Below are 15,034 nucleotides of genomic sequence, written 5' to 3'. Positions count from 1 at the left end.
GTGCCTCTCTCATGGGTCGATGATCACGAGGTGAGTGTGGGGAAGTGATAGTGTCGGAGCTCGGATAGTGACCGTCCGAGACTTGGGCCGAGGTCCGATTAGGGGCAGGGGTCATTTTCGATCTCAAGGCTGGACGAAGAACAGAAGCGATGTGGTTTTACGATCAATTGGTATCATTCATGAATCATTGTAGAACTTTCAAAAACGAGTTTCAAAGAACAATACTATGTCCCTCCTTACCTTGGGTAATCAATCTTGTGTTGAAGGGATGAAATCAGTTAAAAACACATGCCCCTGACAAGTAACATATCGCCAATGTTAATCCCAACATGAATCATCCAACGAGTCAACATTACCATGTACCAGCATGACACAACGGCCAGGTCTCCGAGGAAAGGTCCGCATAATCTCCACCAAACTCACACCCCACCCTAGACACGAGGCCAAATGGGCTTTTATATCCAACACCGCTCAATCAAGTGCAAGTGACCAGTCTTCTATCATTTCATTCTTTATCAATCTCTCAAAATGCTCAAACCTCAAGCCAATGCCTACCGGGAGCTTGTCTCACTGGATGGCATCTGGAACTTTGCCCTTGCTCAATCCATCGAGCTAGAGACGGAACAGGCCTGGAAACAGGTGATCCCCCCAACCATCCAAATACCGGTTCCAGCCAGCTACAACGACATATTCGTGGATCCAAAAATAAAGGACCATGTTGGATGGGTTTACTATCAGAGAAACGTAACCATTCCTCGAAGCTGGTCTGGGCAACAATATGTTTTACGATTCGACGCGGCAACTCACAAAGGTCGCGTTTACATCAATGACCAGTTCCTTGTTGAGCATATTGGAGGGTACACACCCTTTGAGGCTGACGTCACGGACCTTGTCGCCCCTGGACAACAATTTCGCCTCACCGTGGCTGTCAACAATGAGCTCGACTGGCATACTATTCCTCCTGGACGTGTCGAGACACTTGAGAATGGAAAGCGGAAGCAACATTATCAGCATGACTTTTTCAACTATGCAGGGCTCGCACGATCTGTGTGGCTGTATAGTGTGTCTGAAATCTCTGTCAACGACATTACCGTGGTGACCGATGTTCAGGGGAGCACGGGGATTGTCAAATTTGAGGTGGCGACCAACATCCCACTTTGTCAGCATACCTGCAAGATCACACTACTTGACGAGGAGGGCAAAGCCGTTGGTCAATCATCAGACCTCAAGGGCTCCATTACTGTTGACTCGGTTCATCTGTGGCAACCTGGGGCGGCATATCTCTATCAGCTTCGTGCTGAAATTGTCTCCCAGGGTGAGACAGTGGATGCATATGACCTTGCCGTTGGAGTCCGGTCCGTCAAAGTGTCTGGCAACCAATTCCTCATCAACGACAAGCCATTCTACTTTACAGGGTTTGGCAAGCACGAGGACACCCCAATCCGCGGCAAAGGACATGACCCTACACACATGGTTCATGATTTCCAGTTGATGAACTGGACAGGTGCCAATTCTTTCCGCACCTCTCACTATCCCTACGCAGAAGAGGTTCTAGAGTATGCCGACAGACATGGCATTGTGGTGATTGATGAGACAGCAGCAGTCGGTCTCAATCTCACCATTGTCGCTGGAATCTTTGGCCTGAAGCCCATCCCGACCTTTTCGCCGGATACGATGAATGACAAGACGCAAGCTGCTCATGCACAAGGCATTCGAGAGCTTGTGGCCAGAGACAAGAATCACCCTTCTGTGGTTCTATGGACCATTGCCAATGAGCCGGCAGCTAGCGAGCCAGGCGTACGGGAGTACATGGAGCCACTCGTGGCCTTAACCCGCGAGCTGGATCCTACCCGACCGGTCTGCTTTGCAAACGAAAAGCAGGCCAGTATCCACAAGGATCTGATCGCCGATCTATCCGATGTTATCTGTCTAAACCGTTACTACGGCTGGTACCTGAATACTGGAGATTTAGAGGCAGCTGAAGAGGGTCTGGAACAAGAATTACGGGAGTGGGAGGGCAAATACGGCAAGCCCATCATCATGACGGAGTATGGGGCAGACACCCTTGCAGGTCTTCACACGGTCGGGGACGTTCCCTGGAGCGAGGAATACCAAAGCAGGGTTCTCGAGATGTCCCACCGCGTGTTTGATCGAGTGGAGAGCGTGGTAGGCGAGCAAGTGTGGAATTTTGCCGACTTTCAGACGCCCTCAACATTCATCTTTAGAGTTGATGGTAACAAGAAGGGCGTATTCACTCGAGATCGTAGACCTAAGAGTGCAGTCCAGGTTCTCAGGAAGAGATGGACCAGCATGGCTCAGAATCGAGCTTCGAAGTGATGATAGCAATAGATTGTGTCCTTGTTTCACAATTCGCCCGTCACCGTGATCGCACTCATGCCTTTGTCATTTGATTGCCGATGCGTTGCCGATGCTGCTGCCGCCACTCTAACATTGCGTGATCCTTGTCGAATGGTTACCCCTGGTCCTCTTGCCTGATCCATCATCATCATCTTCATCCCGCGTGACATATTGAGGCTGTAAACCTATCCGGAGTTTGTCCGTACCCTTGACTCTAGAACACGAGTCGTGAAGAAATCTTGAGTTTAGCTCAGACTAAACCGTGAAGGGTTGGTCGTCCCACACCAGCTCTGGAGCAATGGCCGGCCGACCACTACTCCGAATCCCACACCTACCAACGGACCCGTGAAATCCTTGTTCCCCCAATAAGCTACATGCTCGAAGCGAGGTTAACCTGGGTACTGACAGCTAGTCTGGGGCTATTGACCCATTCCCCACGTTGTTGAATGAGGAGAGAACCCGCTAGGCCATCTCCGCAATCAGCTCGTGGCGACATGTGGAGATCCGGGGCAAGTGACTCTTTTGATGAACTTGAACCGTACATCAGACAAGGTCTGTTCGGTCTACTCTCCGAGTTTTTGTGAGTTTTTGAAGCATATAAACAGCCCTCATCTCTGCTTGAATCACACTATCAACCTTTGACCCTTCAATCAGCACCAGCATCAACATGAACAAAGAGCAACCAGACGTTGTCCAGGAGGAGCACGGTGAGAAGGGAGCCCATGAGGCCACCGCTGTCACTTCAGCTTTTGCTGGCTTGACCCGCGCTCAATGTGTCAAGAAGTTCTGGAGACTCTACATCACTGGCCTGGGCGTTTCCTTGGCGGGAATGTAAGTTGATCACTACAGCGTTGAATCATGCTGACCTGGTAGGTATGCTGGCTATGCCAATTCGGTAATTGGCAGCATCATTGCCAATGAAGGCTTCATTCAGTACTTTGCAACTGTCGAGGACCCAGACACTGGAAAGCCTGCTCTCAACGCTCAACATATCTCCCTTTGGTCTGCCTGTTACTTTATCACGTCGATTTTGATCCAGACTATCGCTCCTGTCACTGCCGATAAGTTCGGGCGCAAGTTTAACATGTGGGGAGTTACCTTTTTCCTCACTACGGTAGGTTTCCAACCAGATCTTTTGACCAGTGCTGATTTGTTAGTCTGTTGTTATCCAAGTTGTTGCTCCCAACTGGTGGGTTCTGTTGATTGCTCGACTTGTGGCTGGCTGCGCTGGAGGCATGTTGTCTACAAGCTGCATGGTTTACATGTCAGAAGTTGCCATGCCTCAGTTTCGTGGTGCCCTACTCGGCAGCTTCTCCCTTTCATTCGCTCTTGGTCAGGTGTTTTTGGCTGTGGCTCTCAAGGTCCTTGAGGAGACTGATCACATGGCTTTCCGTCATATCTTTTACTCCGAGTTTGTCTTTACCGGACTATGGCTATTCCCTATGCTCTACCTCCCCGAGTCCCCTGGTAAGTGCCTCGACGGTATATCGATCTCTGCTAACATAGGTAGCTTGGTATGCTTCTAAGGGGAGAGATGACGAGGGTAAGAAAGCCCTTCGAAAGCTTGTAGGAAACGTCGAGGGTTATGACTTTGACCACGAATACTCCGTCTTCAGATACGAGTTTGTGGAGTCATTGTCCATGGCAAAGTACGGCGATGAGAACTCTGACTGGAAAGCTCTCTTTACCAGCAAGACCAACTTGAAGCGAGCCATCATCTCCACACTTCCTTTTACCTTTCAGAACATTGTTGGCGTCCCCCTCATGTTTGGATATACCACCTACTTCTTCCAGCTCGCTGGTGCTGACGATCCCTTCCTCGGCAACATTGTTAAGCAAATGGTTCTTGTTGTGGGTATTCTGATCTCGTTCTATACCGTCGACAAGGTCGGAAGAAGGACTTTGGTCATTGCAGGCGGCGCTGCTATGGCAACCATTTGCTTTATCGTTGGTGGACTTGGCTTCATGAAGCAGACCAGTGCATCTGGCATGGCTCTCGTCGCTCTGTGTTCGCTTTGGGCGTTTGTATATGCAAACTCGCTTGCTCCAATCGGTGAGTTTACAGGCTTTTCTTTGACTTATACTGACTGTTTAAAGGTTGGATCAGTCTAGTTGAGATTTCCAGTCCCAGTCTGCGAGCCAAGACGACCTCTATTGCCGTGACTATTCAGTACATGACAGGCATTCTCTTTGTGAGTAATCTCCAACATATGATGGCCGCATCTAACTTCTGTAGAACTACACGGTTCCCCTGATGCTGTCGAACCAAGGGGCTGGATGGGGTCAAAAGATTGGCTTGTTCTTTGGTGGCATCACTCTGGTCTACCTCATTCCATGTGTTTTGATGTTCCCCGAAACCAAGGGACGAACCTATCATGAGTTGGACGAGCTCTTTGAGCAACATATCCCAGCTTGGAGGTTTGCTTCCACCAAAACCTCGCACCAGTTGGAGCTTGAGTCCAAGGCGGCAGAGACTGAGAAGTCTTGAGCAAGCCAATGCACTCCAGCTACTAGATGGGGTTATGAAAGTAGTAGCTTCTAGCAAAGCGGATGGCGAGTTATGGTGACTCAAGGGGTAGAGACAGGTCATCTAAGAGGCAGGTATCTTTGATACTTGACTAAAACAGGCCTTTGAATAGAACACGCGATGCAAGACGCTTGTTGAATGGATAGTGACTGAGTTGAGAAAGGAGTTGCGTCATGAGGCATGACTATCTCTATGGCACCAGCCTCATAGTGCCGATGCCTTCTTTGAGGAGTGGTTGATAACAACGCCAGCTTATTCAGTCGTTGACTTCCCCCATGTCCCTAATGTACAGCTTTACACCCTCGTAGCAGCCGAGATACAATCCACTTCCAATTGTAGCCGCCACGCATGTAAGGGTAAATCCTCGAAACAAACCGGGCATACCCTCTGTGTGTAGGGTCTCTTTGGCGATGTTGAGAAAACTGACAGAGGGCCGTCTAGATCTTTCGAACGTCTCAACACCATGACCTCCAGCGGTAAGTCTCATCCTTGTCTTGATGACATCAATAGGGACTAGGAAACAAGAAGTAAAGCCACCAGCCAGTCCTGCGCTAAGCGTGCTCACTTGAACCTGCATCGACGTGCTAGCTGCCAGTTGAGGGTCCGTTTCGCCCATTTTATCCAGTATCTGTGCTTTGATGTGTTCGTAGATGCCAAATGTCAAGCAAGTTCCTGGAAGATGACTGGCCAGCAACGCAGAGTATCCCGTCCATAATCTTGCAGGGTGAGCTGAAAAATGCCGGATGGCCTGGACCGTATACCAACCCCACGGTTTCCTTGGTCCTCCCAGTTGGATCTGAGCATTCTGCTTCAGAACTTCTGCAGGGTTTGAGATTGCACAGTTTACAAGCTCAGCCACACCACTGCTGGCCACATGAACTGCCCAAGGGGGGACATGAAGGTATCCTGACTCTTGAATGGCACTTTTCATGCCTTCGTATATGATAAAGAATGCAGCAGACGAGGGTATTCCAGTGAGTAGAGTGGGTCCAAAGCCTTGGTAGAGACCTCTAAATAGATTCTGTTTGATCCGGCCATTTGATTTGTATCGGATGGCATATAGTGGGGATTGAACGCGCGTAATGATTGTTTCCATGGGGTGAACGAACAAGTCCGCGCTCAATCCGGCGACGACGGCAGCCTGAACTCATGAGCGTGGTAGATTATCAAGGGGGCTACTTACCGACCAGACCTCTGCACCAGTGCCAATTGACATGATTGTCTGGCGCTTGAGGACATTGCAGTGATGGTCAATGATCTTGAGAAAACCTCTTGTCGAAGGACACGGATGAGTGATCGGAAGCCGCGGACTCCAATTCTATTCTTATAAGCTGGAGTAGTCTAACCGAGAACGGTATTTGTCAGACGCGTTTTGCGGTAGCTACCCGGGACCTTTACGTTTGAGGGGGTTGAAGGGGTTGGTCCGTACCAATAGCCAGAAAGTCGGAAAGCAGCTATTATTTCGAATATTAGGTTAATAGTAGCTTCTCCTTAATCCTACAATCAAGTCTGCGCGAGAAATTATTGTCTTAAGCAATGAAATTAAGGCTCCAGAAGGAGTAGAAAGCAACAGCTTACCCCTGTCAATTCAAGCTTTTACCTCGGAGTCAAATACCAGCCAACTGACTTGTGATCAACGAACATGCTACAGCTAATCACTTTCGGTACTTCTTGATCGCGTCTCCAATGCCCTCTCCTTGCTGCAACGCCTCCAAGGTGTGAGCATCCATCCCGGCACGTTCCTTGCAAAGCTCAATGACTTGATCCATCAAAGATGGGGGCACCACGACAACTCCGTCAGCATCTCCGACAAGTACATCCCCGGGATTAATCCATAGATCGTCCTTGAACTGGAGTGGAACGTTGATTTCGGACGCCCGAGTAAAGGTATTGGACCCCAACGTCGAGGTTTCTCGTGCAAAAACCTGAAATAAGCTTAGAACTTGTGAGCGACAAGAGACTTACTGGAAATCCCAGCTCGCGATGCTCATTAATATCGCGAATGCGTCCATCTACAACTGCTCCGCCAGCCCGCAACGCGCTCGCTCGGGTCGACATCAGGCCACCCCAACAGGCAGAGTAAAGTCCCTTGGGTTGCTGGATATACATGATCTTTCCAGGTTCATTGCAGTCGGCAAAGTGTTTCTCAGGCTTTGGAGCATCGGTATCGCTCATAGTCACCATCTTGACCGTGATGGCTTGCCCAATGGTCCTGTGTGGCCCAGAGCGGTGTGCGGGGGACCACATGTGGATGCCATCGAGGAATCCTCCGTAGGGATACTTGAGTTTTACCAGCGCATCTCCGATCTAGAAGTGTTAATTGCGTCCTGTATAAAGACTTTGACATACATCGCAAGACGTAAAGACGCTCAGCCGCTTGATAGACGCTTTGAGGCTCATTGTGATGGTTGGTGATTGAGCCAAGTTTGTGCGCGGATTTAGCGATCGGCTTATTCCGAACTACGTCACCATGAATCGCTTTTGATGCGGAGCTTCGGACTTATCCGATCAGCACCTTCACTTCATCTCTCCTGACAATGTTGAACCCTCGCGCGACAGGCCTCACAAGAATGTCTTTCGAGAATGACGTAGTCCTTCCTCCGATAATTGAGTCGGCTCCAGCCGGTTTTGAAGCTGCCGACTCGCCGTCTTCCCGTCGCGGGCTCAAGAGAATCTCTGCTGCCTGTCAGAGATGTCGCCGAAGAAAGCAAAAGGTATGAACCTCGTCCATTGATGTGCCACTGCTTACCATCAAGTGCGACGGAAAACTTCCGATCTGCGGGTCATGCGCCGCAGCCGCAGTCCCATGCGTCCCGTCAGACCGCCTGGTGATCAAAGTGGATAGAGATTGCGAGTGCGATCACCTCAGGAGCCAGGTAGAAAGCCTCAAAGGTCGCGTGAGGGAGCTGCAATCCCAACTGGCCCTGCACAGGGATAGGGCTAGTTCTCATGATCTCCGACAGCCAATTGGCGAATCTGCCGACGGAGCAGGCAGCTTGGAAAAGTTCTACCGAGGCCGCATGCTTCTCCCGACGTTTCGAGGATCAAACGCTCATAGCCCAGAGGTCGGCTTTATGAGCAGTCCCTGGCAACTATGGAATGGATTATCAGCGAGCGATGCCCCAACTGTCAATCCGGCTTCATTTTCTCTTCAAGATGATGGCCCAAGCTTGGTTGATGTGTTTTTCGATCGGAGATGGCCTCAATTTCCTGTCCTCCACCGGCCAACCTTTATGGAGCAGCATTACCTACCGTTTGTTAGCGGTCATCCCAGGAGCAAGCTTTCGGCCTTTCAAGTCAACATTGTTCTTGCAATTGGGGCTTCAGAAAAGGCCAGGACAGGCTGTAGCCCATCCGTGTCTTTTCAAGGATTCTTCAAGGATACAGTGCGCGAGCTGGACAACGTCCTAGCAGCTGATGACATTGACTGTATTCAGTGCCTCTTGTTACTCTGTATCTTTGGCAGCAATGAGCCTCAATCTGTCAATCTGTGGCAAGCTGTTGGCCTGGCTTTGCGGCTTGCAGTCGGCATTGATCTGCATCGACGAGAGGCCCTGGCTGGCAAGTCTCTCCTGGAAGCGGAAATGTGTAAGAGGCTGTTCTGGAGTCTTTACACGATAGATCGAAGCATATCAATCTCCCTGGGCAGACCAATCGGCCTTCAAGACGCCGACATCACCATATCCCTCCCTCTCTTACTATCAGACGAGAAGCTCTCTGGACCAGCGGAGCAAGCAGTCCCAAACGTTTGTCCAGACGTTACAGACATGTCTGCTTTCCGTCACATTATCGAATTGAGACGAATCAACGCCAATATCTACAGAGCACTTCATTCTGCAGCCGGAGTTAATATCGAGAGTTCCAACTTGGATTCTATCCGACAGCAACACTATGCACTCCTCAATACGTGGCTATTATCAGCACCGCGATATCTTGCACCAATCTCAATGTATCAGACATCGGAATGGTTTCAAATCGCATACCACCAGGCTGTCATCAATGTGTATCGACCTTCACACGCCTCTCCTGTCAGCAGCGCCGATGCTATCCGGCTCTGTGCAGACTCTTCCATCAGTCTGATCAGTTGCTACAACGCATTATATGCCAAAAACAAGATCATCTACACGTTTGTGGCACTTGATTCGCTGTTTATGGCCGCTGTTACCATGCTCTACTCGATAAGAGCCAGCGCTGCGGTACGCCACGAACTTACCAAAGAGGTCGTCGAGTCCAACATTGAATCATGTGTTGGACTCTTGTCCAAGATCTCTCATGGTCGAATAGTTGGCGAGAGAAGCATTCAGGTCATCCGAAGACTAGGAAATGCAACTCTCGCTGTGTTTGACACCACATCATCTGCCGAGAGCGACATTGACACAGAATTCATGTCTTGGTTTGGTGTCAAATGTCAAAACCCTCCAGGACCAGAATATCCTACGCCCAGTATTGATATTGCTTGGAATGATTTGTTTGAGCACGGATATGATCTCAATGGGTTTTACAATGGGGACTTGTTACTTTAGGATGAATCAGCTAATTTATCAGCATGTCTCACATGATGTTAGGTGCAGTACTGCATCCTACAACCATTTCATTGGGAAGAATTTCAGCCGCATGTGTCACCTTATTAAGCAGGGACTTCAAGAATCACCGAAATGGAGCTCTTGCCATATGGCACTGATGAGGGCGTTGCTCGTCTCAGAAGCGTCCCTATCTCATACGATTATGTTTGAAGCAGAAAACACGGCTTTCAGCACAGGACCGTCATCTGGCTCGTTGGCATAACGGAGTGATTATTGGGTACCAGTTACATCTCCATTACAGGCTGATCCTTTCCACCTCTACCTTCCGTCCACCGACCATTACCAAGATGCTGTCATCCTTACAGAATGTCGACACAGTTGAGGAGGGCAACGTTGATGAGAGTACCCTGAAGAGTCAGAAAGATTCAAACGCTTCAGAGGGAAACTTACAACAGGGGCAGAGGTTTGACAGCAGTAGGCGCTGCCATCGCAGTTCTTGCCGAGAACCTGGACAGCGCAGCTGAGGATACCGTTACAGCAGACCTGCTGGGCGTTGGCGTTGCAGGAGCCAGTAGAGCCGCCGCCGCGAGCCTCAACCTTAGTGGGAGCGGCAATGGCAGTAGCGGCCATGGCGAAGACGGAGGCGACAGTGGCGAACTTCATTTTGAAGGCTGAGTTGAGGTTTTTGAGTGTTTGAAGTGGTGGAGTGGTTAAACTGAATGGAGATGCTGGATGCTGATGATGAGTGAGTTGAATGAGGAGACGAAGCCTCTTTATAGTAGGGGGTTTCAATCGTCTCCCGCCGCAAGCGCATTCATCTTCACAGTCTCGATAACCTTGATCATCCTTGACTCCAGCCCACTATCCAACATGAGAGCTCACAAAGTCCTTCCAGCCTCCTATTGGAGATGTTTTACCAGCAGATCAAGGCATTTGCAGTCTTCAGTTAAGACCCACAAACAATGCAGATCGCCCGAGATCCGGTCGGTAGTTGATGTTGGTAATGAATGGGCGCAGCAAAACCGGTCAGATGCATGTCGGATTCTTGGCATCTTGGACTGGCAAATCCTTACGCAGACGAATAAACTTCGGAGCCTATCGAGCAAAACATAGGATGATAGCCATCCCAAAACCCCAAAGAGTATGTGCACCTACTCAATAGTCTGGGGGAGGCTTGACTAGCACAACATTGATCCCCGGAGTAAACGGCCCGTCCCTTAGCTCCGCAGAACCACTTCTCGTCATCGATTCATATCTGTGTAGTACCCAGCGGCTAGTTGTAGAATTCCCTGTCAAATACATGAAAATGGCAGCGGCAAGCTGAGAAACAAGGGATAGGCCCTGGATGAGTGGATTCAAGAAAGTGGGCTCACATGATGTGTAAGAAGGGTCTTGTCAGCCACCTCGTCAATGAAGAGTTGGAGTCGCCTCACTTTGCCCCTGCACGATATCATAGGCTAATACCGCGTGGCCTGCAGGACATATCATGCAGGAGACTGCACATTTCATTTCACAAACATACGAGACCCACTTGCAAGGCTCCTTGAAAACAGCCGCGCGTGCCTAGGATCTAAGTTGGTTGCCGCTGCAATGTCGATCACAGTAGGCACTGACTCGTGATGCCGACGGTCCGGGGATGGTGCTTGTTGTGAGTGGCCTTGATCGATTGCGTTGCATTCAAGTCTTGACGAGAAAATAATTCCTTGGTTGATGCATTCTTGAAGCTTACATACAGCTGCAGAGCCTTGAAATGGTAAGCCAAGCGATATTGTGGAGAAGAAGAGATTGTCATTGCATGAAAGCTCAACCATCTGATCAGATCCTTGACTTAAGGGCCATGTTGAGGAGAGGTAGGCTGGTAGCCAAGAACCCTTGGAGATGCAGAATCAAGCCAGGCGCAACTGGAGTATCATACGGCCTGCTGGCTGAAAAGTTCTCTTTCCCCACAATTCATGGACAATCATTGACCTACGGAATCGGCTTCAAGTCGGCAACTCCTGAGACGCATGAGAACCAGTAATCTCGTATCCGGAGAATGCGCGGATGCAAGTATTTAGAACTCAGGGATCTTCACTTTGAGCAGGGTATTCAAGCCACTTTGATCACAGCTTGACCTATGCCTTGTTGTTTAGTACGTGGCATGAGCGCCACGCCAAACTTGGCGACAAGCCCTAGGCGTGACGCTTGTTGAGGCCCCGTGGACTATTGCTTGGGAGCCAGTAGCTGAAAACGCACTGCAATAGTGACAGCCATTTTCCTTACTTGGAGATGATCCTCGGTGAAGCGTGGGTCAGCTTCTTGAGTTCCGTCTGTTAACGGAGTACGGAGCACCTCTTAAGGTAATCCAGGCAGCAGGCTCGGAACCACGATGGCCTCAGTCTTTGGTCGTCTGTATTTGTAGCCCACAATATTAACATCAACGCAAGTCTCAAAACTGCGAACCAGTTGTTGCTATAGATGCGGTTCTACTGTGCATATCGGGTTTGCCGCTGTATTTTCTATCACATCTCAGGTTTCATCCAGTCTCATCCAGTCCACACTGGTGGATCTGCTGTGTTTTCAAGTCTCGACAAAGCGGTGAGGTCTCGGTAGGTCGACGTGGATCGTCATAATCTACGTGTTCAGAGTTATGCCGTCTATTAGCATCGTGCTCGGCTCATGGAACTTGTTATCCGTCATGTTGTGATTAGGGACTGTAGTTACAAGGTGCTGACTCCACATTTTGGAGCCGATTCCACCAGATGACTGCCTACAGGCTGCAGCATTGCTCAAGTGAAATTGAACTTCTGTGGCTTCTCTATTCCCAGTCGTATATTACAGATGAATCATGACTATTTGAAACACATCAGCTGTCGTTTGGTGTACCCATAACTATCAAGCATGGCATGTCTCAAATCCGGTAGATGACGCGACGTTGCAGTGGCGTCTGCGATTGTAGCACTTGGGCTCGGTTTGGCTTGCTGACTGATTAAAATTCCTTTGCAATTGGATTCAATTTGTAGTTGAAGCTTCCTTCGCTAGGTCGCCATTTAGCGGGTCTCGCAGCAAGTACAGTGTTTGTTTATATTGGAATTCGGATCTCTCAGTGGCACTATAACCTGAGGTAGTGGTCAGGATAATGTGGAAGATAAACGGATTTATGACTGTGTTGTCTCGATATATAAATCTCTATACTAATGATCGAGCAATGGAAATACTGCTACTAGCAAAGACTTCTTCCTGTTCTTCCATTTCTTAACCTGAGACCTCGAACAAACGAGAACTTGAGGCTGTATCTGCCACAAAAGCTTCAGGGTATCTGCTCATCCGAGCCCCAATTCGAGTCAGCCACCACTAGTCACACCAAAGCCCAAAAATCCGAACAGCCCGTGCAGTCCCGCGGGACTACCTAAGGCCAAATAAATTTAGCATATTCTCCATGGTACTTCAATCACAAAGAGAACCCAGATCCAATGTGTAGGGTTACGAAATAGCCATCTTCCCGCTTCTCGCTCGCCGGTAGTGGGGTGTCAGGAACCAAAAGGTTACAGGCCACTCAAGAGCCTCGATGCTCTACAGGCCGTTCCCTCTGAAAAGAAGAGAATTTGCCGTGTCATACTTGTCCAGCCATCAAGGGAAAACTTTCCATTTACGGACATTCTCATTCTGGAAGGTGGGGCCGGACGCTTAGAAAGCCAATCGTGCGCGTCGCTTGCCGACCGCGGTTATCTCTATTTCGACCGCACGGCGCGCTTTCACCCACTGATTTTACAGTGGACACAGGGCATTTGGCCGCTAAGTTACAGTGGACTCTTCCTGTGGCCTGGGCCTCAACATCAAATGCACACGTGATTGAGAACGAATGCCTGCTTAATCCAGTGGTTCGTATTGTTTCCTCTTGTTCTAAACACTCTTCTCGCGTAATAGCCTAGGAAATTCAACGTCTTCAATTAGTCAAGTCCATTTGCCACATCTCTCCCGTCATCTTTACACCCCATGAATCGTGGTCTTCCTTTTCAACAAGCTTGAATCCTGCCTTCGAGTACAATCGACGAGCGCCCTCCAGCATGCTTTGCGTCCAGAGATTGATGCGCGTGTACCCAGCCTCTTTGGCAAAAGTAATACACTGCTGTATTAAGCTGCTCCCCACACCCAGCCCTCTGGCCTTTTCTTCCACCAGCAAAAGTCGGAGTTTGGCAACACCTGGCTGCTTGTCGTGAACCAACATGATGCATCCAAGAAACTCGTCATCTTTTTCGGCAATCCAGCATCGTTCCAAGTTTGGTTGCAAATTGTCGATAAAGTCTGCTGTAATTCTGGCGATCAATGCTTCGAACCGCTGATCAAATCCGTATTCTTTGGAGTAGAGGATGCCATGTCGGTGAGTTATAAGACCCATATCTCCTGGTCGATGGGTTCGTATGATTATTTCAGATGAGGGGTGAAGGGAGGTCATTTTGGCGGCTTGAATTGTAGCTGAGTGTATTGAGCGAGAAAGGCCACTGCGTTAGCATTGGGATATGATGCTATGATGTGTTGACAATGTGTTCTTTATTATAGTTGATGCCCGGCCCTTGATGGATTAACTGAGCTAGAAGATCATATTGAGCGAGGTTATGCTCTGGACACAGTGCTTTATAGCATCTGTTACTGTCAACGACAGGGCGCAATTATCCTGGTGGGTCTCGGATGTCGACCATAGGGCGCAGGTTCAAATGCCTTATTGGTTGATGTTTGGCTGGTGTGGGTTGAGTGAGACTTGTTTTAGATCCCTAGTGACATCGGAGAAAAGTATCGAAAGCGGCAGAAATCAATTCAACTCAAAGACAGCAAGACCTAGGCTTCACTAAGGGCTAACACATGCTCCATCTTGACAACATCCACAAATTTTGGCAGAACTCTCTTCATGAGAAATTCATGAACTTCGGGTTCATCATCAATGATTCCTTCTTCCACACAAATAATGTGATAGTCTAGATCCGCGCCAGCCCTCGCGCTTCCCAAGATGCTCCCCATGGTCGTAAGTCCAACCAAGACAATATGTTTGGTGCCACGAGCTCGCAGATATGCAATCAGATCAGATGAACCGAAACAGTTGGGCTGCAGCTTTCCCAAGACAATTTCATCCTTGCCACCCCAGCCTTCTTCAGGAACGAGGGCTTCAGGAACAGCATAGTGCGGATGATTCGGGTCCGAAGGGGCATTGGTGAATGCACCACTGGCTTCAAGTTTCGCAACCCACTTTGCTAGCTTGTTGTAGGGGGACACAAAGGCGTTCGAGTTGATATTGAATGGTAGGGTATGGTGAATGATCATTGGGACACCATCGTAGAGGCCCGAGTTTGGCTGGGCCCTTCGAGATTTGATTTCTGATCGGAAAAAGGCGAGAATCTTTTGGACATTCTCAAGGTAGGCGGCTTGATCAGCTGGAGAGAAACGACCAAGAATTTGGGTCTGCACATCTGAGAGGAGAAGCGCAGTGTGGTCAAGCGAAACTGGGACGTAGAATTGAGAAGCCATTTTGGTGGTTGGTGAGAAGCAGTGGTGGGAAGCAGTGGTGAGATGAAGAAATGAGTCGGAGAATCTTGATTTATATAGAACACTCGGATTTGCAACAGCCTACACTTTTGAACGAGGATATTTGCAT

The 15,034-nt window shown here is 49.2% G+C and overlaps 7 protein-coding genes across 7 annotated transcripts; 3 read left to right on the top strand and 4 right to left on the bottom strand.

The window, feature by feature from the left end:
• Positions 1 to 528: 528 nt before the first annotated feature.
• On the top strand, positions 529 to 2,337 carry LRP88_12599 (glycoside hydrolase superfamily; the record flags this gene model as incomplete). Its single annotated transcript, XM_083248992.1, has 1 exon — positions 529 to 2,337. The coding sequence occupies one exon, from the start codon at positions 529 to 531 to the stop codon at positions 2,335 to 2,337; it is 1,809 nt and encodes a 602-aa protein (XP_083095229.1).
• Positions 2,338 to 3,025: 688 nt separating this feature from the next.
• Positions 3,026 to 4,846, top strand: LRP88_12598 (uncharacterized protein; the record flags this gene model as incomplete). The annotated part of the gene is made up of 5 exons (XM_083248991.1): positions 3,026 to 3,189; positions 3,265 to 3,472; positions 3,645 to 3,825; positions 3,929 to 4,356; positions 4,595 to 4,846. The coding sequence occupies 5 exons, from the start codon at positions 3,026 to 3,028 to the stop codon at positions 4,844 to 4,846; spliced, it is 1,233 nt and encodes a 410-aa protein (XP_083095228.1).
• A 32-nt stretch (positions 4,847 to 4,878) lies between these two features.
• Positions 4,879 to 7,285, bottom strand: LRP88_12597 (uncharacterized protein; the record flags this gene model as incomplete). The annotated part of the gene is made up of 4 exons (XM_083248990.1): positions 4,879 to 4,896; positions 5,154 to 6,026; positions 6,851 to 7,165; positions 7,235 to 7,285. The coding sequence occupies 4 exons, from the start codon at positions 7,283 to 7,285 to the stop codon at positions 4,879 to 4,881; spliced, it is 1,257 nt and encodes a 418-aa protein (XP_083095227.1).
• Positions 7,286 to 7,577: 292 nt separating this feature from the next.
• LRP88_12596 (transcription factor domain-containing protein) lies at positions 7,578 to 9,408 on the top strand (the record flags this gene model as incomplete). Its single annotated transcript, XM_083248989.1, has 2 exons — positions 7,578 to 7,599; positions 7,682 to 9,408. 2 exons carry the CDS (start codon positions 7,578 to 7,580, stop codon positions 9,406 to 9,408), a joined length of 1,749 nt encoding a protein of 582 aa, XP_083095226.1.
• Positions 9,409 to 9,635: 227 nt separating this feature from the next.
• On the bottom strand, positions 9,636 to 10,071 carry LRP88_12595 (uncharacterized protein; the record flags this gene model as incomplete). Its single annotated transcript, XM_083248988.1, has 2 exons — positions 9,636 to 9,653; positions 9,859 to 10,071. The coding sequence occupies 2 exons, from the start codon at positions 10,069 to 10,071 to the stop codon at positions 9,636 to 9,638; spliced, it is 231 nt and encodes a 76-aa protein (XP_083095225.1).
• A 3,262-nt stretch (positions 10,072 to 13,333) lies between these two features.
• On the bottom strand, positions 13,334 to 13,843 carry LRP88_12594 (GNAT family N-acetyltransferase; the record flags this gene model as incomplete). The annotated part of the gene is made up of 1 exon (XM_083248987.1): positions 13,334 to 13,843. The coding sequence occupies one exon, from the start codon at positions 13,841 to 13,843 to the stop codon at positions 13,334 to 13,336; it is 510 nt and encodes a 169-aa protein (XP_083095224.1).
• A 380-nt stretch (positions 13,844 to 14,223) lies between these two features.
• On the bottom strand, positions 14,224 to 14,907 carry LRP88_12593 (Isochorismatase-like protein; the record flags this gene model as incomplete). The annotated part of the gene is made up of 1 exon (XM_083248986.1): positions 14,224 to 14,907. The coding sequence occupies one exon, from the start codon at positions 14,905 to 14,907 to the stop codon at positions 14,224 to 14,226; it is 684 nt and encodes a 227-aa protein (XP_083095223.1).
• Between the last annotated feature and the right edge of the window lie 127 nt (positions 14,908 to 15,034).

This window comes from Fusarium phalaenopsidis (assembly GCF_050370095.1).
Source record: "Fusarium phalaenopsidis strain FUZ10S chromosome Unknown contig_32320, whole genome shotgun sequence".
Taxonomy (NCBI): domain Eukaryota; kingdom Fungi; phylum Ascomycota; class Sordariomycetes; order Hypocreales; family Nectriaceae; genus Fusarium; species Fusarium phalaenopsidis.
This window is presented reverse-complemented; position numbering and strand designations above follow the sequence as displayed.